This window comes from Camelus ferus, chromosome 20 (assembly GCF_009834535.1).
Source record: "Camelus ferus isolate YT-003-E chromosome 20, BCGSAC_Cfer_1.0, whole genome shotgun sequence".
In the NCBI taxonomy this organism is placed as follows: Eukaryota; Metazoa; Chordata; class Mammalia; order Artiodactyla; family Camelidae; genus Camelus; species Camelus ferus.
Genome location: NC_045715.1, coordinates 36,118,829 through 36,142,861, shown reverse-complemented (window position 1 = coordinate 36,142,861; position 24,033 = coordinate 36,118,829). Strand labels below are relative to the sequence as shown.

The following is a 24,033-nucleotide window of genomic DNA, read 5'->3' as shown; positions in this document are numbered from 1 at the left end:
GGCAGCTCTTCAGTTTTTTAGACTATGAACCGCTTGGCGATTCTCACATCAGCCGTAGATCTGTTCACCAGAGAAGCGTCCCCGGATACAATTTTGTTCACAACATCAGGGCGCTCAGAGTCCAGGGATGAGCACCTCAAGATCTCGGGTTGGAATCTAGTTTAAATTCATTTCAGAGGAGGAAACTCCGAGGCCCACGATCACACGCAGAAGCCAGTTCTAAAAGCCAAGGTCAAGCCTAGACTCCCGATTCCCAGGCAGCGCCCTCCCCTCCCATTGCGGGGCTGCCGTCCGGGAAGCCCTTCTCCAGACGTGCTCACCTCAACTGGAAAGGACCCCGTGCGCTGGCCGTCCCTGACCTTCTCCACTCCCTCGGCTCCGTCACTCCAGCTCCCAGAACCAGGACCTCCCAGGGCCGGGGTCCTGTGACCAACCAGCATCTAGTCTCCGAGGGGAGCGGAGGCGAGGCGGCCAAGGCTGGAGGGGGTGGACGTCGGTTTCTCTGTCTCAAGCAGAGCAGCGCAGAACACGCCTACCTGTTGCCCGCCACGTCCAGGACGTGTAGCTCGCTGGCCTGCGACACCTCTGCGGGTATTCGGCTCAGTCTGTTGTCACGCACGCAGAACACGGTGAGGCTGCAGCACCCGCCGATCTACGATGGGAAAGAAAACACGGCTTTTTTCCAGGTTGTCCTGAGAAGTAGGGTTGGGACTGGAGCATCTTTTCATCAAATGGTGAGAAAAGGATGCAGGAAATTATATTAGATGATTCTAAGTCTCACTGATGACCCACGATGATCCACGTAAAGCATACAGAGCACCGAGTGGTCCAGGGAGTTCATAAAAATCTCTGCAACACATTCATTCAACATTCATGTTCTAAATTAAAACCAGAAGATCGACAGTGCAGTTCCACAATTTCATTCTGAAAAGAAAATAATTTTCTCGTGTTGTCTGATGCAACTGCACCTTTTAAATACGTTAACCAGGAGACACAGGTCCAAGCAAATATTGTTTGGAAATAATAATTTGGAGTTTCAGAAGTCTAGGTTTCCAAAGTTAAGCCAAGGATACAAACACACCAAATACACACACACACACACACACACACACACACACACACGCACACCTTGGAAGACCTGCCCACGACAGTAAAAAAAAAAAAAAAAAGAGAGAGAGAGAAGCATCTGATAGATGATACAATGCATTAATTTCTACCGTACGTTTTTTACCAGCCTTTGTTCATTCACAACTTAATTGGGTAAATTCATTTTCCCTTTGACAAATGCAAAATCAACCATCTTTCAGCAAAAAGTGAATTTGGTGGGCTGTGACCCACTGCTAAAAGCAAACGTCAACATCTGTACCCACACCAGATCTGATTACCATTTTTTTTTAAGTAAACAATTCAAAGTAAATTGAGCTTTGTATGAGTCTGGTCTTCCCAAAAAAAGCACCTAATCACAAAAGAATTCAATGATTCTCTTGCATAAACTGGCTGTGGGTTCTACAGTCGGGAAAGCTGACCCAAGAGGGTGGAGAAACGGCTCGCTACCAGACACAACGTCCCGCAGGCCGGGTCCAGCCCCACACCCGCCGCGCACGCGCTGGCCGGAGAGCCACTGCTGGAAAAGGCTCATGAATGGAGCTATGGATGCCTCTCTGACCCGTGGAAAAATACTCCAGGGCCTCCCACCTGAGGAGGCAGAGAGACCTGGGCCTTCAACAAAATCTGAACAGAGCTTCACATCACAGAAGGAAAGGAACCAAAACCCTGGACACCCTGGATCGTGTGGGGACCAACAGGACCAGATTCTCTGTGATGAACGTAGACGGTCCCAACAAAGATCTACCCCCGGGGGGGAGCCAAGATCCCGGGGTAGGGTGAGCATCTGGGTCTGCGAGCCATGAAGATGGCCCTCCTGACCAGCGCACGGCTGAGGCTGGACACGCCTCGTCCTGCCATCCTGGCCCAGCTTTGGGGACAGAGTTTATCTGGACTCCAGGGAGGCAAAGTGGGTGTCAGTCACTCACATACTTGATCCCCTGATGGACAGCGAGGCCCCGGGGGTGGGGGTACACAGCTGAGGCTGCACCATGATTCAGGGCTTCACTTTGTCATGAAGCTGCCCAGCTGACTGTGGGGGGGACCCTGCTGGTATGTATACCATCTCCTCAAAAATCTTAATGAATTAAAGTGGGTCGGGGGGGGGTCTGAAAGGGGTCACTGCGATGAAAGTCCTGGACCCATTAACACCCCTGAAGTCCTTTGAGGGAAACGGCAAGGACTCCCTGGGGAGTGGGTGCGCTGCCTACTGTGTTTACGGCTGGTTATTTATTTTTCCTTTTTCCTTTCCGTTCCAATCTCACACCATTTGAGACATCAGGGGAGGAAGGCAGTTGCATTCAGGGGCCTCCAGGCTCTCTGGGCTGTCAGGGGAGGGAGAGGGACCCTCCTGAGCTGATGCCACTGGCCATGTTTGGAAACAAGGCTGACAGAGAGCCCGTCTGGGCCCTGGCGCTCAGACCACTCACACCACTCAACGGGGCCCGTTCCCAAGCCAGCCAGGAGGGGAGGGCGCAAAGCTCGGGCTTCTGGAAAAGACGATCAGGCGGCCGAAACCATGGTTCAGTGGATCGAGTTCTTTACAGACGTCAGAGGGGAGAGCGGGGCGATGGAAGGAGGGGGGCTTTGGGACGTCACAGACCTGGGGTGGAATTCAGGCTCCGTCCTAGGTTCGGTGGGTTCGGGTTCGGATATGTCACTTCCACAAAAGTCACAATGAGCATTAGATGGAAAGAAACCACATATGTAATTAGCACCCATCACAGAACCTGGCTCATTGCTGCTGCCAGATAAACGCAGCTGCTGTTTTGTGAGAAGTGCGAGTCCCAGGTCCGAGGGATGGACGGTCAACCTGAGCCCGGGCTGTGTTGCCGAAACGTGCTGGGGCCCGGCTCTGCCCCGGACGCACCAGAACTTCCTGGAACGCTGTCTCCCCGACGGTGCATCGCAGGGATATTCTGTGTTCATGGTCGTGAAGGCTGCCGTGAGCTCTGCGCTGCATTTCATGTCAGTCACTTGGCTGTCTCTCTGGGGTTTAGGAGGCAGCGTTTACACGTTCCTTAGGGGTCAGCAGGATAACACGTTTCCATCACTACAAACTTCCAGGCAGCAGAGTCACTGTTGAACAACTTACTGGCAGTTATGTAGGAAGCTGACATTTTTAAACTCCCTTAAACCCCAGGATAATAGCTTAGAGGAGATGATCAGACAGAGTCCGTGATTCAGAGAGAAAGCCTGGACCAGGACCAGCACCTCTGCCCATGCTCCGCTCCGCGACGTCCGCCCGGAGCGCAAAGGAACTTTCATTCTCCCTCCGTCTCTTCCTTTCGGTGTCATTCGTAACAGCACTGAACCCACATCTCGTAGGCAGAAAGGAAAATGTACAATAAAGCAAAATCTGGTCGCGATCCAATTTGAACAGAAAGACCATGATGTGCAATTTTAGAAACCAGAGACTAATTTTGTCTTTCCCATCCCTGGCTGTGGTGTATTACTCAAAGGCTCCCTGCTTCAGAAACATTTGGGAAACCGTGCGGCTTTGGGACTCCCCAAATTGCTGGGCCACTGACATCAAAATATCCACTAACAGCTACAGCATTCTTCTTTCCAAATGATTTAAAAAAAATAATTTAGTTGACTGGAAAATAAAAATCACAGAGACACACACACCACACACAAGCATGATGAAAAAATAACTCAAACCAAATCCTACCACAAAGGGATAATCAGTATTGACATTCGGAGGGATAAATGCTGTGCATCTGTGGTTATACATCCGCACTTCCACAAAATCGGGCCCAATACTATGATCTCGGCACCTTTGTTCACGCAGAACGTCAAGAATGTCTTCCCACGTCATTATGTTTCTAACAGGATTTTTACTGACCCCATAGTTATTTCATTCTTTCAGCTGTACCACAGATTACTTAGCACATCACCAGTTTAGACACTTCTCATTAGTTGTGCCATTTCTTTGATGTGTGTTCCTGGGCAGGTTGCTTGACCTCTCTGAGTGTGAGTTTCAAAATCTGTTGGATGTTGATAATGAGTGACCTACACCTCCTAGAATTATTGTGACCAACAGACACGAACAAGCACATTATATGTTACTCTTATAACACCTGGGATAAGACAGTACCTGGCACGGGTTCACCATCCCTGTACACGCTCAGCACAGTGCCTGGAACGAGAGATGCTCCTATGCACACTGTGAGAAGTAACCATGCGCGTGAGTCTTAGTGTATACCCATAATTGTTTTTTCGTGGGATAAATTCCTACAAGTGGAATTACAGAATCCAAGGGTATGTACATTTTCAAAGGGTTTAATAACATTACCACACTCCCTTCCAGAGAAGCCAGAATAATTTATACTTCCCAGATAATATGCACTTCCCTGTACGCTCACCAGTCTTTGCTATATGACTACACTTTTTAAATCTTGAAAATCTGATAGGCAAAAATGCTTTAATTAACATTTTGTAAGTAATGATTTCACGTTCATCGCCATTTCTCTCTCTTCTCCTGTGAATCACTTACTGGCTCTTGGGAGGGTCTTTGCTTGAATTTTTGCCCATTTGTCCAGAGTGGGCACATCTCTTTTCTCAATGGGATGAAAGAATTTCTAACAGAGTGAGGAAAGACATCCATCACGTGTTACACAAATGTGCTCCTCTCCCCAGGCTGTCTATTGTCTTGAAGATCAGAAACCTTATTTTCAACTAGACAAACCCATCAACTGTTTCTTTTATGACTTATTTCCTCTTTCAAGTTTAGGGATAACTTCTCCATCTTGAAACCCAGGCTTTTTTTTTTCTTTCTAGCATTTTTAGGTTTTTAGCTTACATGATCTCTTTTATTGATCAATAATTCACTGTAGGACACCATGGGAACTTACTCCAGAGAATTCTAAATTGTGCTAATAGGAAGGCAGAAAGCTCTCCACAAAAAGAGTACTCTAACCCCGTGGGCATTTCTGAATGTCCTGAATATCTGTGTGTGTTTGATGTTTGCAGATTGCTTGACAAAGAGAAGCTTTGATGACTGACCTGCAAATCGTACCCTGTCTCATTTGGCTGGATAGGTGTGATGTAGTTAGGGTTCCCTTTTGTTTTGACTTAATGGAGACAAAAGACTGAACTCCAAACTTGGACACATGCTCCATTTCTTCCAGCCAGCAACTCTTTGTGGTCCAGACTGGTAAGGTCAGATGCGGCTGGGAGGTGTCAGGAAGTTCCTGGCTCTCTTTCGTCTCACCCATGAGCACAGATGCCCACTTCCTGTCTATCCATGAAGAATGATGCCACAGCCCAGCCTCTTCCCCTTAATTCTTCCCTCCACCCAAAGTAGGATTTGGGGAGGGGACCTCCTTATCCCAGAAACATACATAACTTGAGCAACAGGATGACAAACAAAAGACACAAGTCCGTTGTTTGGAAAATCAGAAGCATGCCACAAGTAGCGAATACAGCGAATCTAGCCTTCCCACCGGAGACAGAATCGTGCCAACAAACCAGAATTTAACAAAGGCGGGTGAGCTGCCAAGTTATGCCATTCAGAATTTCTGAATAACTTAAGATGTAATTCTCAGAAAGGCATTCTTTAGAGAGAGAATCATCTGAACAAATCTGAAAAGACAGAACATAATCAAGTTCCAGGCCATGCAGTCAAATTAAAAAACAAAAAAAAAAAACACAACACTGAGTTTAGAGGAAAACGTCCAATGTTTTCCGGTGAAGCACATACGAAGCGGCCAGCCGATGGGACTCCGCATGCGTCTGACAGGCAGGATGGGAGTCAGCGGTGCCACTGCGGGCGGAATGATACTTACAAGGCGGCAAGTTTACCTGACTTTTCTAAAGTTCCAAGCGGCTAACAATTAAGAAAACAAGAGACATTCATTGATTTGCAAACGTTCACTACACTTAACGCCTCACAGCACACACAGAATCTGTTATTGTGACCCACACGGCACAAACATTTCCCCCTCAACCATTTGGGGGAGCAAAAACGCAAATAAATGCTGCTCTGGACTACAGAGCTGTGCTATACAACTGACAGTATATGATACTACCAAATGGGGGGGAAAAGACAGAAAAGAACCAACACAGCAAGCAGACTAATGGCCACTAACACGACTATGGATTCAGGGAGGAGAAATGCAACAGGTCAGCGCTTCAGTTCAGGTGGGTCAGTGTGTGCAACTTAACCGTTGCAGAGAAAGTTATAACGTTTTGAAAGAACAGCATCCAAGCAGGAGCGGGCGGGGTTCGACAGCATGGGTTCGGGCTTGGGGGCAGAGTGCGCACACATGCACGCGCACTCACGTTCACACACACACTCACAGCGCCTGCCACTCTCGCTGCACAGAGACTCCAGACACGACGTGCTGTCTGGACCATCGCCTGAGACGCACTTCAAGGTCAGGAGACCCTCAAGAGGTCTGGCTGCTGCGCCCGGACGATCAGGGGCCCGGACGGTCAGGGGCCCGCGCTGGCCCGTCCTACTGGGCTTCCGCGCTCAGACCTGCGGTGGGACTGGCCATGCTTCCCGGTCTGGGAGGCACGTGTGTGTGAGTGGGAGTGAGACGTCCTGAGTGATCCTGCCTCAGCGGGCAGCAGAGGGAAAGGGCACAGACTTGCTGCCTTTATAACACTATCTAGGTGCCAGGAAACCTGCCATAGTTTCGTGTAAAATGGATACAACATGAGAGCTGATGGATGAACGTGCTTGGAAGCCAGACAGGTCCACACAGGCCTTCCCACGTCAGAAGCTGGAGTAGCGGTCCGTGCGGACGCACCGCGCGCAAAAGACGTGACCTCTCTGATCGGAAACTGAGCCCGCGCTTCCGTCCCCAGGGTAACAGAGGACCGATGCTCGTGTTACAGCGATGGCCTGACAAAAGTTAACTCCTCCAGCTCTCGTCCAGAACGCGTTCCTTCCAGAGACAGGCTGCAGAGGGAGGGATGGTGTGGGGCCGCGGGGCCGCGGGGCCGGGGGACCGTAATGGGGACTCACGTCACACCCAAAGCGCTCTCTCCAGCCTTCACTGAAAATGTTCCTCAAATGCATTCATTTCTAAAGGGGCTAAACTGAAGATGATCTGACCTGTCTCTACTCAGTCAAGGTCCTGACTCACCTCCAGGCCACAGGGACGAAAAGGCTGGGGTCAACCTGTGTCAGCTGAGTGGCCAGGTTGCCTGGCTTAACCATCAAGGGACGCATCTGGAGCCCATTCTACCAACCCCACACCCCCCAGCCACGTGAGTCCCGGGAAGGAAAGCATCTCGTGGGCCTCAGTTTCCTCATCTGTAAAATGAGGACAACCTCGTGACCTCAACAGCTGCCGGGACGATTCAAGAACCTAACGTGCATGACAGCACCAAGTCCCACGCAGGGCTCGGAGGCAGGAGCAATGAGCCTGTCTGACTTCTCCCTGCAGGTGCAGGTGTCCAGGCCGCACCGGTCCATGCGTGCTCTCCAACAAGAATAAAATCAGCCTTCGGGATAGCATGTGTTTTAGTACATCACTTGGAGGCTGGAACCGAAATGTTCTGATGGGCGGAGTCTCTTCCTTGTGTCCCAGTTTAGCCGAGGGGGAGCTTAAGTCTTTCTGCTGGAAACGGTCTTACTGCAACGCCACTGTGCAGATGATGGCAGTGTCAGGACACGGTCACATTTATAACAAACGTCCTTAGGCCTCCGTTCAGGGACACTGGCCTCTCACCTGGGAGAAGCCTGGGTGACCAGGGGTAGAACACCAAGATGAGGGGAGGAGACAGCAGGCCCAGCCAGACACCCTGAGATGCGGCTCTGGGAACAGAAAAGTCCCTCCCATTCCGGCGGCTGGCCGGAGGGCAGCTTGGAAATCACTCGAGGACAGATGCTGGAAAGGGTCGGACAGAGAGATACGAAGGAAAGTGCGCCTGGCCAGTGACCACATCACTGGGGACCACACCTTTCTAGGTGAGGCCTTGGCCGAGGGGAGGGGCTCCCCTGCAGCTCATGTGATGGTGGGGCGGGGTGGAGGGGACTTCAACTTTGTTTTAGGCCATCTTGCTAATAAAAAAGCAAGCTCGGTACTCCCCATCGCCTGGTTCCAAACAGAGAGAGCGCCTTCTTTACAAACAACACAGCCGACGCCTCCCTATTTGCTCTGTCGTGGGTTTCCTCCCCCTCCCCAGTATCTGCACAGTTTCTGCCAAAACCCAGATGCCCCTGAGCCCCACAGCTGCGCCCCCAGGGGGTGGTGACTGTCTCTCCCCTCCTGCCGGGAGCACTGACCGAAAAATCCTAAGAGCCTGGCTCTCCCTTCCGACACCGTCCTCCACCTGCAGGGTAGACACCCTTCTCCCGGAGCTGAGCTCCGCCCGCATGCCTCCTCCCATGAAGAGGCTGCATCAAGGGCCGCTTCTATAACTCCCATGACTCATGGGACAGTTTAACTCCTCATCCAAGTCAATCAAAGCAAAAGCCATCCTCTTCCTCTGCCCGACTCCCAAACCACCCCTTTCTGTCCACAGCGCCACCCTTCTAGTAGGTCAGCCCGCAAACGTCCTTCTCTCCCTCTTTCTCCCAAGCACAGTCCGACCAGTCCACCCTTTCCAGCTCCGCTCACAGCCATCCGGACCCACCAACGCTCCTCACTTTCCTGACGATCACCTCCGATGAACGCCTCCCACCACCTCTGCACTCACAGACGGGAGCTCATACCTTGGCCTTCCCCCACGTCAGTCTCGCAAGGTCTTTGACCTTTCTGATCCCTTGTGTGTCATTATTATCTCCTTATGATTATTATTAGATGTATTTTTAAAGCACGTACCTCCTTTGGTAAAGACACTATTTTATTTCTGTCTGCATTCAAGTTGTTCAACTTCTTGAGTTTCCCAATGCTCTTGGGTAAAGTCTGTAAAAATAACATTTTTATTATTAACTTAACACATACTGTGAACATGGCTCCGAGTGAAATGGGTCTTTCCAAGGACGGAGATAATCCAGTCTCATCCAGCAAGGGAAGGCATGGCTCTTCCTGAACATGGGTGTTTGTAAGGCTCGCTTAGGGGATGTGGAACCTAAGAGTTTTGCATTTGTGTTAAAACGAGAGTATGTTTAGACGAAATGAAGGCACAGGCCCCGGGAACAGAGAGACACCTAGTGAAAGAGATAAGGGAGGCTCCTCAGCTCAAGGAAGTGCCATTTGCACCCTCAGGGTTCACCTGTCCCCTGCACTTCCAAGAACCTGCGGATGGTGGCATGGAAGCCTGCAGGGGCCAGAGAGCTGGGCAGGGGGTCAGGGCCGGGGCAGGGCTGCCGTGAGGCCAGGGGGAGAGAGGGAGGGCGCCAGGGCTGGTGCGGGAACTCGGTCCCTGCAGGAACCAGGCTAGGCCCGACACGGAGGGGGGCTCTTCAATCCAGATGGAACCCAGGGGTGAAGGTTATTTTTCCAACCGTTGTGACGACTGCCTGTAATTCTACAACCAGCAATGAGGAAGGAGGGCTTGGGCACTCCCACCCCACCTGCCAGGGGGCCGCTGTGCCACCCAAGGGGAGATGCTGCTGGGGGGGCCCCCCTCCACGCCCCTCCACCACCCCCTGTGCCCTTGATCGACTCCTGCTGTCTTTTTCTGCTCTTTTCACCTAAAGAGCATTGCTCGTTCCTTTATAAAGAAAGGAGAAAACAGAAGAAAAAGGAAAAAGGAAAAGTAGGGTAAGAACTAATGTGACACTATATATTAAAAAAAAGGTTTTAAAAAAATCTTCTGTACAGCACAGGAACTATATACAATATCTTGTAATAAACTTTGGTGAAAAAGACATGGAAAGGAATGTATGTATGTACGTGCATGACTGGGACACTGTGCTGTGCACAAGAAATGGACACATTGTAACTGACTGTACTTTAGAAAAAAAAAAACACTAACATGACAAATGAAGATGGAGACGAGAGGATGGAAAGGCAGGAGAGTAGACTGGAGCAAAAACTCGGCTACGGGACAGTTTAAAAAGGAGAAGCAGCAGAGGAAGTGCAGATGGAGGATGAAGGACTGGATGCAGAGGAGCAGCAGGGAGTGGGGGGCAACTCAGACCTGTCACCCCGGAAACCCCACCTGCGCCACCCCATCAGCAGGTGGTACCCACGAGGTCCTCCCAGAGAACGGGGAGGCTGGTCCAAGGGTGGGGCACCTGCAGCTGCCTCACCCAACTTCTGAGACGGGGTGAGGTCAAGGTCGAAGCCATGGTCTGGCTGCCCCTCAAAGAGCAGTCCTCCCCTCAGTGTTCCCACCTGCCCAATTCTATTTCCTTCCCTGCTCTGCTCTCTCATTTGCTCCAGGAACCCAGACAGAATGACGTTCCCTCTGGCCGTCCTCCTCGCATGCCTGGCAGAGACGTCAGCACCTCCCCCGACAGGGCCAGCTGTCCCCGCGCCTCCCTGGACACGCACTGCCTGCCAGTTCCGTCCCGGTACAGTGAGCACCGCTGGGACACACACGCCGACAGGGGAGCCTGCACTCGTAAAAAGGGGTCATCTTTATGTTCCCGTGTTTGCTCCTCAAGTCCCTTTTTCACTTATAACATAAGCCAATGCCCATCCAGCCTTCACAAATTACAAATAAGTCGCACCGACCCCAACCGGCCCTTCTGATGCAGAAACCAGCCCGCACGTCTGACACCACACTCACCAGGAGCCGGTTTTCCGTCAGAACCAATTCGGTGAGGCTTTCACAGTCCCCGACCGCCTCAGGCAACTGGGTGAGTCTGTTCTGATCCACCTTCAAGATGGACAGTTTCTTCAGCTTTCCTGTAAAAGCGTCAGTTAAACTCATTAGTTGTCACTGTTTTCCGATCACCGCTCGGTGTTTCCTCTCCGCATTCTGACTCATTTGATTTCCTCACCCAGCTCTTCACATGACGAAACTCCTCCATTCTCACTGAGATCACGAAAGGTTTGAGAGCTCAAATAATTGGCCAGGAACATCAGAAACAGTTGGCAATTAGTAGCAAGTCCTCTAAAATGTCACTACCTAAAAATATCATCGCAGAGCCAAAAAAATTAAAGAAAAACCAACAGCTGGCTCTTGGTGGGGCTTTAAGAACAGGGGATGATTCCTGCACCGAGAAGAGACAGCTCATCTTACTCTAGGAGTCACCCTGGCTCAAAACAAAAGACAGTGCAGTGCAGTTTACTGTATCATGTCACCTACGAGTGACAATGACTCAGTGAGGACCCCTGAGATGAGGTCGTTCCTTCTGTGCGCAGTAAGATCTTACAAAGTCCTATTGAAACTGATCTATTTCCCTCAAAGCAGGAAGAATGGACTCACTGGAGATGCCCTCGGGCTGTGGAGAAGGAGCCTGGGCCTCCCCAGGGCCCCCGCTGAGGGGGCAGAGGAGAACCTGCACCCTCAGATTCTCATTTTCAGCTCCGCTCCTCAGGAGGCTGAGCCAAATGGGCAGCCGCCCTCCTATCCACTGCGCGTGGCTTTCCCAGCAAAATCAGGAAACAGTCTCGATCATACAAGACAACAGAAAGCTAGAGAAAGATTAACCGGCCTTGTGTGCAGTCGCAGGGCATTGCAGGAGAACTAACCAGTTCCCAGGCTCCTTACTTGGCAGAATCGGCACCTACTAACACTGCCCCGGGAGGGGGCCACCAGCGAGGGGGGCCGGGAGCCCGACGGCTGACAGAGCTCGTCCCGACTGAGCTTTTCAATGATATCACGTGGCCTTGCAGCCTCTCCTTGAATACGTCTAGTGACGGGAGACTCACCCCTTCCCTAGGCAGCCCAAACTGATTTAGAACAAGTCTCTTTTAAGCTCTTTCTTCCTTTTTTTTTTTTTTTCAAATGAGGCGGTGGTAATTGGGTTTATTCATTTATTTCTACTTGGAGGAGGTGCTGGGGATTGAACCTGGGACCTCGTGCATGTCAAGCATGTGCTCCACCTCTTGAGCTATACCCTCCGCCCCCTAAGTGCTTTCTTAAATCAGGAGTCATGACCATTTCCTTGCACTTGCCTGAGGTGATCAGTCTGCTCCTCCTCCTACCTGACGGCCTGTCAAACGCTTGCAGCCGGCCAGCCCACGCCTCCTACTCCTCCCCCAGTCCCAACAACGGGACACCCCCAGTTCCCACCACTGCTTTCAGACGCCGTGGACGATTCACAGTGAACATTTCTACCGAGAGTCAAAATCCTCATCCACTTCCACCCAGCCTGGACCCAAAGGCAGTGTCTGCGTCCCTGCCGAGGCGCTGTGATCAGCGACCACATTCATCTGGGCCAAACACACCGGAACGGGAGTGGTGCTTTGTCACACGGCTGCTCCAAGCCCTGAGCATCTTTCAGACGCTCCCTTTGATGTCGTGAATAAAGGTTAAATGAAGGCCAGAGTCTGCAATCCTGTGACAACTTACAGGGTTCAGCACAGTTTCTGACAATTTTCCGGCAGCTCTGTGACAGTGGAGCTGACAGTCCATGTCTGTATCTTCTCTGTGTTTATTTTCTCACCCCGGACTGAGTTCCTTGATGGTAAAGGAAATGTCCGGACTGCTTTGTAAAGGAAACAGCATCGGATGCTTCCAGGAAAAGATGATTCTCACCTGTACCAGGGAAGGCTCAAGTCAACACCCCGACTCCCTTTCACAGCCCTTCCCTGGTCGCACGATAAGATCAAAGCTAGTTTCTCATAAGCCGTTTACGATGCTCAGTTGGAGATGTCTTAGTGGCTGTTCATATGCCTGAAACACATTCTCTGATTTGGGCTAATTCCTCCCGAGATCAGGGAGACAGAATGCGGACAGAGGAGACGGGGCGGCGGAGGAGGGGCAGCACCTGAGCAGAATAACACTCATAACTGCTGCCAGACCAGCACGGCAGAAGCACCTGCGTGCAGAGACACCGACCCTGTGTCACACGCTCCTGGCACTCCTTTAAGAACACACGACCAGGAGACGAAAGGGGCTGCGAGCCCAGCTCCCGCTGAGGGCCAGCATGGGTTCGCAGCACGCCAGACGACAGCCAGCACAGAGCGATACTCACCAATGCCGTCCGGGAGCACTTCTAGCAAGTTCTGGGAAATGACAAAATCTGTCAGTGAAGTCAGGCCACTGATCTCTTCAGGGAGTCTCTCCAACCTGTTTTCAGAGACATCTAAGCACAGCAGGTTCTTCAGATTTCCTATTTCCTACATCAACGACACAGAAAAGGAGACCTAAGGGCATCTAAACCCGCCACAGCACAGAGGGATGTGTTCACAGGGCTTTTTCGCCATTGAATCCCAAAGCGGTTCTATGGATGTTTCCTCGGTGTCACATGAACAACGTGACCCCTGGCGTGTGCATTTCTCTGTGTCCACGACGTGGCATTTTGCACATAGTCATTTACGGACGTCTGTCCACACATACACTCTTCCCCCTGCATGTCTAACAGCTGACAGTTTATTACGTTCTCAGTAACTGCCTGGCACACCCCTCCCCCCCACCCTTTGACTCTTAAGTAACTAAAAATCTCTCGCTCAGGATTTCTCATAGTTTCCTAGGGAAATCTCAGTGCTCATCGAATCCTTGCCCACATCAGTTGCTGATCTGTCCTTCCCTTTTCCCAAATGCAGCCAAGACCTCAGAAACAGACTCAGATTAGCTCCCTAGCCGCATTAGTCACAGGGGACGTCACAGTCATTCCAGCGCCACAACTGCAACAATTAGAATTTTACTGAAGGATTTTTTTCTGCCATTAGGCTTCCCTGCACCGATATGCACTCCCCTCCGAGGTGCACAGCAGAGCAGAGACAGCCTCTGAAAGCCTGCAACACATGAGCCCCGGAGCCATAGTGAAATATACTCCAACTTCAAACACTGGCTCTAAGAGACACCAAAAAGCAAAATTCAGTCCCACCTGGAGAAAGATAAAATAAGGGGAAAACGCCCCTTTGTGGTTGTCATTGTTTGTTTGTTCAAGTTTCTCTCTCAACTGACCAGAAGGTGGGCCTGTTGGCTGGGACCCCAAAGGTGACCAGGGACTCAGAAGTCCACACGAGACCACGTTTCATTTGGAACCTGGTTCTCATGCTTGGTACCAGTAGGAAAAATGTGAACACTGTGACCTTCCAGCGTAACCGTGAGCAACATTTAGAGAAAATATGAAACAAGAGCTTTGGACACGGTTTTCATGTCAACTCTTACAGGGCAAGACGTGGTCAGATTATCCCAGAGCATTTGGGCACGTCACCAACAGCGGCAGAAACTGATACCATCTGAATCGGGCGTCCCGGTAATTTCCAAATTTTCTGGGCCGACAGCAAGCAACCCAAGCGTAAAGCAAGGACGAAATAAAATGCAGACTTTACAGATTCGGGACATTATCACTATCTTTAGAAACGGTGGGTTGAGGCTTTCGATTTTACTATGGTAATGTGGCATGGGTGAATGCTTGATATATTTTTCCAAATCTGCTTTTGCTACCGATGTTTCGGCTTTCAAGATCCCTTTGACAGAAAAGTTCATGTAGAAGCAGAGACTACATGCGGGTGGGGGGTGTTTTACGTTTTAGGGGCGACAACGTGAAATTACCACTCACCTGAGGTAATTCGGACAGCTGATTTCCGTCCAACCAGAGTTCCTTTAGATGAAAGAGAGCTCCGATTGATTCTGGCTAAAACAAAAAAGATAATGTTATGGTAACAAAGCTTCAACTTTCAGCCTTCCACTAAGAAAGAAAGAATCCTGGACTCAGACACAGAGAACAAACTGCTCCCGAGGGAATACAGGGGTGGGAGGGGATAAATTGGGAGTTAGAGATTTGCAGATATTCACTGAGGTATATAGAATAAACAACAAGTTCATACTGTGTAGCTCAGGGAATCATATTCAATATCTTGTAGTGACTTATGGTGAAAAAGAATATGAAAACGAATATATGTGTGTTCATGTATGACTGGATCAGCATGCTGTACACCAGAAATTGACACAATGTAAACTGACTACATTTCAATAAAAATATATATACCAAAAAAAAACCCGGATTCAACAGTTGACAGCTGGGTGCCAGGGAGGATGCTGGCTGGTACCTGTCCAACATCAGGCCTCCCTTCCTAAAAGCAACCCCACTGCTCCCCAAGGAGGCCAGCTGTTTCCGCTAGTGCCCACTGTCTCCTGACTCTCCACCCCCAAATCATCTTTCTTAACCTGTGTGAACTGAAGCACATCCTCTCATGCTGCTGAGCTGTATCCGTGGAAACCCTGGTCTACAAGCACCCCTCTATGTCTCCCCCCAAATCTGCTGTGACCATAACTAAGGATGAGGTGCAGTTCAAATCTCTCTTCAGTACTGACTTACCAAATTATAGATTTCATTGTTTCCTAAGTCAAGTTCTTCAAGTCTCCGTAGCTGGGTAAGAGAGCTATTAGTAAAAACAAACAAACAAAGGGAGGGAGCTCTTAGAGAGGATGCAGAAATGCTGAGCAAGATGGTATCCCCTGCTTGGACCGGTTTCCAAAAATAAGATTCATCTGGACTTTCTGGCCATAAATATTAAGGGAAGGACTATTAAGGGAAGGCTGGCATCTTTGAAACTTTCCAAAAGACACAGAACTTCTTTTTGACAAGATACTGCTGTGCCTCCCCCCCCCACCCCCCACCCCAACGCTTAAAGAAATTTAGTCAGTGTATTATTTTCCGCAGAGACTCACTCGGGAAGATATGTGAGAAGGTTCTCTCTCAGTTCCAGTGAAGCCAGGTTATACAGACTAGAAATGAACAGAAGGGGAAAGTATCAGGAAAGTTTCTAACATTCTGCTTACTTCACAATATGCACACTGCGCAAGGAACAAGCCCTAATAACACCTCGCACGTCGCTTCCCGGGGCAGAAGTATCCAAGACCACCACCGCCTGAACGCCCACTAACAACATAACCACTACTTCCCAAATTTTAATATTAAAAGTTCAAAAGAGTAGCGTCATTACTCTAAGGCTCCCTCGCTTGGATACTCTGTGCAGTTGACACGTGAACGTTAAGTCACCAGGCCTTGAAAGGGAACCACTCCCAGGACCAAGATAGCAGTCATAGAGGCGCTTCTGGACTTGAGAATGTCAAAAATGTGCAGGAACGCCTTTAATCTCACGAAGCCCTTCTTCCCAACGTTAGTGAGGAGCGGTGCCTGTTTGGAAGCAGTGGGCCCTGGGTCCGGGGCACCCATGTGCTCTCACCAGACGCTGCGCTCACAGAGCAAGGGGCCACTGAAACGCAGGAGGGGTAACGTACTATCGCGCGCCACGTGGTGCCTGGGGCGCAGGGCTGCTTCGGTAAACGGCGGCTGTAATAATGTTGCTTTTATTCTTACTAAACCCCAGGGTGGCACTCTTTGCAGCGGATTCTCCTGCGCTCCGGGTGCAATCCATGTCCGTGAGGAGCACGGTTAAAGGAGACAGATGGGCTCCCCCTCAGAAGCTGATGCTCTGGGTCGCGTCTGCACAGGCAGTGGCAACCCTGCACCCGCAGAAACCGCACACGTCCCAGTGATGTCGGCGCTGGCAAAACGTACTGGTTCAGAAGAAACCTGAGTCGCTGCGACTCCAGCAGGCACCGCACTAAGCTCCAGCCAACCGAAGACGTGAGCTTCCGCTGGTATCACCAGAGTGACGCCCCCACGCGGAGGACTTTCACATGTGCACGCACAGAACACAAGGAGTCAAACCTCACCCCAACCCTCTAATCCGCCCTAATCCTCTGTTCTCCTCCAGCGTAAGAGCCAGAATCACAGGCGCTAACAGAGCTGGTTTCGTAACATCAGCAAATGCACATGTGATTTGCATGATCAGCACACATACACACATAAACCCCATCTGCTTGGAAATGCACTTGAACTATACGATGAAACACACAAGTTCAGTGTATCCTCCTCCAGTTTTAGGAAACGAAAAATGATTTTAGAAATTTAGAAACCGAGTAACAGTTCTCATAATCAAAGCGAGAGCAAACAAATATTTTTTAATTGCATAGTATCTTGCTATCTACACAGACCTTAATTTTTTTAACCACTCCCCTGTAACAGATATTTTATCCTTCAATTTTAATTCCTGGCACATTAAATTTCTATGGAATACCATCAGAATAACCTCCTTCTCCTCCAAAAAATACTATTTTCTATCCTTCCTGCCCCTCCCACCACCAAATGAGGTTTAAAAAAAAAAAAAAAAAACCTCACAAACTCCTGCAGAAAGATACCACAAAAGTTTTTCCTCTCAGCACACTGACCTTAACGTCTCACAGAGTCCCCGAGAGCAGGCACACGAGGGACATTCTTCTAGAAGCCAGAACGTAGGTCAACTGTATTTTTAGGATTCTATTTCAGGGACTGGATGAGGGGTTACTTTAAAAAAAAAAAAATTACATCTGTTCTCCACTATATTTTAAAAATTCCTGCCCTAAACCACTTGGATTTTTTTTTTCCATTTTGGGGGACAAAATCATTAAGAAAGTAAAGAATCAAATAAATTGAAGTGCCCCAAGCAAACAAAAGACAGTACATTATTAAACCATTAACATGTATAAACCTATAAACATTTACAGCAATAGTACTTGACTGGGGAAAGCGGTACTGAAGGCGGGGGGGGGGGGGGTGTGGAATTACACAGTCGTAGCAGTTCTGCTATTTTCACACCGGATTCGTCCTGAAGCAATCTCTGGTTACAAATTTCCTTATGGTGGCTGTGCTCCAGAAATTGTTCTAAAACCCTTTCATTTTTGTTTTTGAAACAATAAATATCTTATAGAAATTCCCAGGCCTCAAAAAAAAAGAGTATTACACATGGTAATGGTTTTCAAAAAGATGCCTTAAAAAAAACTTAGAACTAGAGTTATCAAATGACCCAGCAATCCCACTCCTGAGCAAACATCCAGAGAAAACTCTAATTCAAAAAGATACATGCACCCCAATGTTCATAGCAGCAGTATTTAAAACAGCCAAGCCATGGAAGCAACCTAGTGTCCATCAACAGATGACTGGATAAAGAAGATGTGGCCTGCCTATCTATCTATCTATCTATCTATCTATCTATCTATCTATCTGTCTGTCTATCTATCTATCTCTATCTCAGCCATAAAAAAAGAAAAAAATAATGCCATTTGCAGCAACATGAATGGACCTGGAGATCATCATTTTAAGTGAAGTCAGCCAGAAAGAGAAAGAAAAAAATACCATATGATATCACTTATATATGGAATGTACAAAAAAAAAAAAAAGAGACACAAATGAACTTATTTACAGAACAGAAACAGACACACAGACATAAAAAACAAATTAATGGTTACCAAAGGGGAAAAGGGCTGGGGTGGGGGGGATGAATCAGGAGTTTGGAATTTGCAGATACTAATTACTATGTATAAAACAGATAAACAACAAGGTCCTACTGTACAGCACAGGGAACTACATTTGATATCTTGTAATAACCTATAATAAAAAAGTACTTATATATATATTATTTATCATATACATATATATAACTGAATCACTATGCTGTACACCAGAAACTAACACAACATTGTAAATCAACAATACTTCAATTTAAAAAAAACTTACTTGCCAATATTTTCAGGCAGAGACTGCAATGAGATGTCATTTACAGAAAGACATGTCAAATTCTGTAATTCGGGAAAGCTTTCTGGTAATCTAAAAGAACAAAAAAAATGTCGATATAATTGAAAAAGAGAAGTGCATATATACTAGAGGTATATTAAACATAAATATAATGATTTCTTCTATATGCTAATTGAAATAACCTTCTAAAGTTACACTACATATGGCACTTTTGTCTTGTTTTCCTATTTATAAGGCAAAAAATAACGACTTGGTCTGCCTCGCAGTGCAGGGGCATGATAAATACTTGCTGAGAAGGTGACCCAGAAATAATTAAAGAGGAAAGATATACAAGCTGTAAGAATAAAAGAGAAAAAGACGCTGTGAGCCTACTGAGTGCTCTATGAAAGAAAATAGCTTCTGTAACTGAAAATGCCTGAGAGTGGAAATGCTTCATTGATGAGGAGAAAATAGGCAGAAATTTTAGCCCACAAGATTATAATAAAACACGAGACAGCTGCTTAGTAACTTTTTTTTCCTGTAGCTTATACCCAGAGCAGCGCTATGAATCACTTACAATTGAGCAGCTGACAGGCAATTGCTACTTTCTTAATGTTTTCCTTTTAATTTGATTTAAGATGCCAATCACTTGAGCAGATTACACGTTTCACAAGGGTCTACACAAAGAAATTTTGTATACTTCTCTTAGACTCTACTGAATGGTGAGGTTTCAAAATAAAACTATTATTTAAATACTTACAAAGGAACTTTACTTTCAATATATCTATGGTCGCCAGTATTTAGGGAGGAAAAAAAAAAACATTAACTGAAGGCAAAAAGATCTCATTGCATCTAAAATGCTGAAAGTCGTTATACATAAATCCACTAATACAGAGAAAAGATCATATAACTTTTGTTTTGCATAACTCTTTTTTTTTTTTTTTTTTGCAGGGGATGGTTGAGGACTCCTGCCTGAGTGATAGTCTCTAGATTAGAATCTCTTTCCTCTTTCTAGGTTCCTTTAAAAACAAATAAACAAACAAATCCTCCATTACCATTTGATATTTAATCTAGGTAATTCCAAACTTCAAAGCCAAATCTGGTCCCCACGATTAGTAATGGACCCACCTGGCCCAGAGAGACCGCGGGACCAGACTCTGGAGGGCCATCCCTGCATGGTTCTCCGGACCACACAAGTGCCTGGAATCCACCGGTCAGGGGGCTCACAGCTGAGCCAAAAGCCCCAAGGAGGGGCTCAGGACAGCCCGGTTCTCAAAAAAGGTACCCTTAGTACTACCCACAGAAAAGCAAGCAGAAAGGTTACCTAGTCAGTGGGTTTCCACTGAAGTCAGCGATCTGCAGTGCTTTACAGAATGAGATGCTCTCTGGAATTTCAGGAATATCTGTAGAGGGAAAGAAAGTATCTGTCATTTACTTCCACGGTGGAGAGTTTTCATCGTCCTCACGCTGGACCACAGTCACAAGGGACTACCTGCTGAAGCATGGCATGCACTTCTAAAGTACTTTCCCACGTGTATTTTATATTTGCCTTCCTAGAAGAAGATGAATTCTAAACAGAAGCACGTTAAAGAAAAAGATTAAAAACCACCACCGCCACCAAGTTCTGTCACCTTACCGGAAGTCACTGACAGCATTCCCATTCCCCCATTTTCACATGGTTGTATCAGTACAAAGCATTCTAAAGGATGCATTTTTAAATCATGAATTTTCTTCTGATTACAAACATAATTTGGAAAACCCAGAAAAGTCCTAAGAAGAAGAAAAAAAATCCACCAACATCCCCAACACCCAGAGAAAACGTTTCACTCTGAAGTATTTGTTCATTGTCACGTTGTCACGCGCACACACACAGAGTGTGTATATAAATAGATTATATTGCAAAACACTAGGTTTGTGCATCCCTTTATGTTATTTTATAAACCTTTTCCCCTGTCATTATTCTTCCAAATAGTTGGCTGTTCTCAGTGGCACAAAAAGCCCACTTTTATACTTTCATACTTCATTTAGCCAATCCCCTGTTGTTGGACATTCAGGTTGCTCCAAGCTCCTAACGTTATAATTATATTCATGTCCATTGCTGGTTATTTCCTTAGGCTGAGCGCCCAGACTGTCATTACTGTGTCAAAGGCACTCACATCTCTAGAGCATTTGATAAATACTGTTAAATTGCTTTAGAGGGGCGAGTTACATCCATTTACACTTCGACCAGCCAGTACAAGGTGCCCAGTTCAACATCCTTCCCCTTCCTTTTTTCCCTTACATTTTAGAAACTGCCCAAGTTACTGGTGAAGTAGTCTGGCAACATTCTGTTTTACATTCCTTTTATTAGTAAGGAGGCTGAATATTTTCCCCCATGTTTGCCTGCCACTAAACACTGTGATTTTTGAAATGACCGAAATTGTTATTTTAAATTCCTCTTTCTCTTGGTTTAAAACCTGAGGTTACAGCTTTTTTGGGGGCTTGAAAAGTTCAGCTCATGGCATTTAATTTCGAGAATCTGTTTACTTTGGACCCACTAACATTAAGAAGGGCTAAAATAGGAAAGGTTCTCCTGATCCTGGGCCATTTCTTCCACCAGCTTGACAAATGCAAGTTGAGCCAAAACATACCTAATATTTCTAAATCGGGGGTGGAGAGGAGATGGGAGAAATAAAGGGGGAAATGCACGCCCTGCTCCAACACCACAGAGTAACCAGAAGCTACAGAAAAGCTCTCAGTACAAATTTAAAAGCTGAAAGTATTTAAATTTGTGGTCACATTTGCTTCACACTGTTTTCTGCCTATGCAGGGTCACACAAGGTCGTGAAGGACACACACTACCAATGATCCTAGTTTCATAAATATGATGGCAATATATACACACACAGACACACAAACTTCAACTTTTTAAAAAAGGAAAAGGCAAAAAAAAAAAAAAAAAAAGGGAGGAACGAATGAAGGTACATCCATCCATTACAGGAATGCACAGCTGTCCAGGTAGGTGAGGTTTGCCCAGGGAATGGTGCTGTCGGCCCTGGACCCCCCAACAGTCCCTCCTCTGCCACCACTAAGGTCCCGGGGGGGGGAGGTATTTATAAGACTGAGAAAAGAGAGGCTGGGGCTGCAGCCATGGCCTCACAAGCCAAGGAAGAAGGTCAAGCTGACACTCACACGCACAGAGTACAGCAGCTTTCTGCTCCATCTGAGAAAAAGATCCAGAAAACAGAGAAAGAGGAAAGATGTGTCAATTAGGTAAAGGTCTTTATTTCTCAGGGCATCAGAAACATCACTGAAGCCTGGGAAGACGGGCCCTCCATGGGAACACATGAATAGCGGCTGTAAGAAACTGGTCAGGACTGGTCTGGAGTTAGGGCATCTGAGGACACCAAAAGCAACTGCCCGAGAACAGCGCTGGACTGAGTTCAGACAGAGCTGGCCGAGAGGCTTGCTCCATAGGAAGGTGTCCCCTCCTCAAGCTAACCTGCTTGTATACAAGCTCAGCAAACAGAACACAGGTCTCTTGCTCCAAAGACCATTGCTTTCTACCATATGCCTGTTCCTAACTTGCCTGAAAAGAAGGTATTTGCCTGCAAAAATAAGAGCTTTGGACGAGAAAGGCAATAGGGTCCTGATTACTGGTTTGCTTTAGGTCACTAAAAATAGCAGAACAGAAAACTAAGCAAGCGGAACATTTACGCATCCTTAAGTACCCAGCTAAAATGTCACACCCTCGGGAACACCTCTGGGCCCCAAGGTGGGGCTGGACTCCCCTGCTCTCAGGTTCCGTGGGCTTCACGTTTGTGAAATCTGTCACGGTTCTGATTAGATAAGTGCCTGGCGATGGTCAGTCTCCCTTACTGAACTCAAAGCTCACTGGGGAGAAGGACCACACCTGGCCTTGTCTGCTACCATTTCCCCGAAGCTGAGATAGCTCAGTTGGCCCCACACATACACAGGTTCCACGTTTGGGGACGCAACCAACTGTGGATCAAAAACAGTTTTTAAAAAATTTCCAGAAAGTTCCAAAAAGCAAAACTTGAATTGGCCTCACGTGGCAACTATTTACATAGTATTTCCATCGTACTTACAACTATTTCCATTGTGCTAGGTATTGTGAGTGATCTGGAGATGGTTTTACTGCAGATGGGAGGATAATGAAAAGATGATGCCATTTACATGAGAGATCTGAGCATCCTAGAATTTTTGGTGTTTTTCTCCTTCCCTTTTCTCCAAGGGACCGCCGTATTAAGCTTAAGCAGCCCACAGGCACCGAATGAATGAGCGAGAAACTCACATTACTGAGCCTCTGCAAGGACGGCTGCTCTCTTCATCTGAGCCACGAAATACCCTCCAAAGGGTGGAAATTATCTCTATTTTACCAGTGCGGAAACTGCTCGGTCCCAGCTCACAAGAGCTAGTATAAAGCCTGCAGGTTATTCCCAGCTGAAATCCCCCTTTAACTGCCTTCCAAGGGTTTTGCTCTGGACAAATGTGAGATTTAAGAATCAACATGTGAAAAAATACATATAAAAACCACTTCTCAATGAAGCCAAGGCTGACCACCAACCTCATTAAAAACCTGTAATTAGAATCCTTTCCCCTGCACCCCCCTCTCTTCCCACTCACATCCAATGTCCAAGTCCTTCTGATTAGTCACTAATTATTTTCCCTCCCCATCTCGTTCTGTCCACTCTCATTAGTATCAACCTAGTTCAGGCCCCGACCACCTAGAGGATGACACTGTCCTCTTTATCTGTCTCTCTCTGTATCCCACGGGTCCTCCATCAACTCCCCAAACAGCCAGGAAAGCAATCTGTGACAGTCTTCTGCATTTCCTGGGGCCCTCGGGCAAACTACTTAGCACACCCCCGTGCCTTCATATCCTTATCTGTAAAATGGGTCGTCAACAGGTATTTTTCAAATATTGCCAGCACAGCACACCGTGAGTGCTGCAGAAGTTCAGAGAAGGGGGAAAAAATCAGACCAAGGGGGACACTTCTGCTTTGAACTAAATAAGGAAGAGCTGAGAAGAAGCATGGGCCAGAGAGGGAGAGGGGAGGCCCTGGGCAGGGAGTGCCAGAATTTCAGAACATCAGCACGGGAGCATCTGGAGAGAAGGCTGGAAAGATCTCTTGATAGCAGACGACCAGCTCCAGGCTCAGCTGTTTACCATTAATTTGCTAGACAAGGCGTTTCCTCTCCTATAAACAAGGGGTAATCAGACCTCCAGCTTCTGAGAGTAACATAACAGCACAGGACACGCTGCTGGACCACTTTTTTTATACTGGGTGGGGGGTCAGTAGAGAGGATCACTACTTCCCATTCAAGGCCAAATAATCTGAAGAAGAGCAGTGTGATTATAAACAGCAGCGTAAGTACTAGTGTTATTAACAGAGATG

General features: G+C 47.6%; 1 protein-coding gene across 2 annotated transcripts in view; it reads right to left on the bottom strand.

Moving 5' to 3' along the window:
* Positions 1-24,033, bottom strand: part of LRRC1 (leucine rich repeat containing 1) — a 91,086-nt gene that overhangs the window by 10,652 nt on the left and 56,401 nt on the right. For both annotated transcript variants that reach the window (XM_032463306.1, XM_032463307.1), the window contains exons 3-11: positions 19,959-20,037; positions 18,638-18,727; positions 15,748-15,804; positions 15,395-15,458; positions 14,636-14,710; positions 13,100-13,244; positions 10,744-10,862; positions 8,886-8,969; positions 537-652 (exon numbers count right to left, since the gene is read on the bottom strand). In XM_032463306.1, coding sequence (XP_032319197.1) covers positions 537-652; positions 8,886-8,969; positions 10,744-10,862; positions 13,100-13,244; positions 14,636-14,710; positions 15,395-15,458; positions 15,748-15,804; positions 18,638-18,727; positions 19,959-20,037 — 829 coding nt within the window. The remainder of the gene's footprint in view (positions 1-536; positions 653-8,885; positions 8,970-10,743; positions 10,863-13,099; positions 13,245-14,635; positions 14,711-15,394; positions 15,459-15,747; positions 15,805-18,637; positions 18,728-19,958; positions 20,038-24,033) is intronic.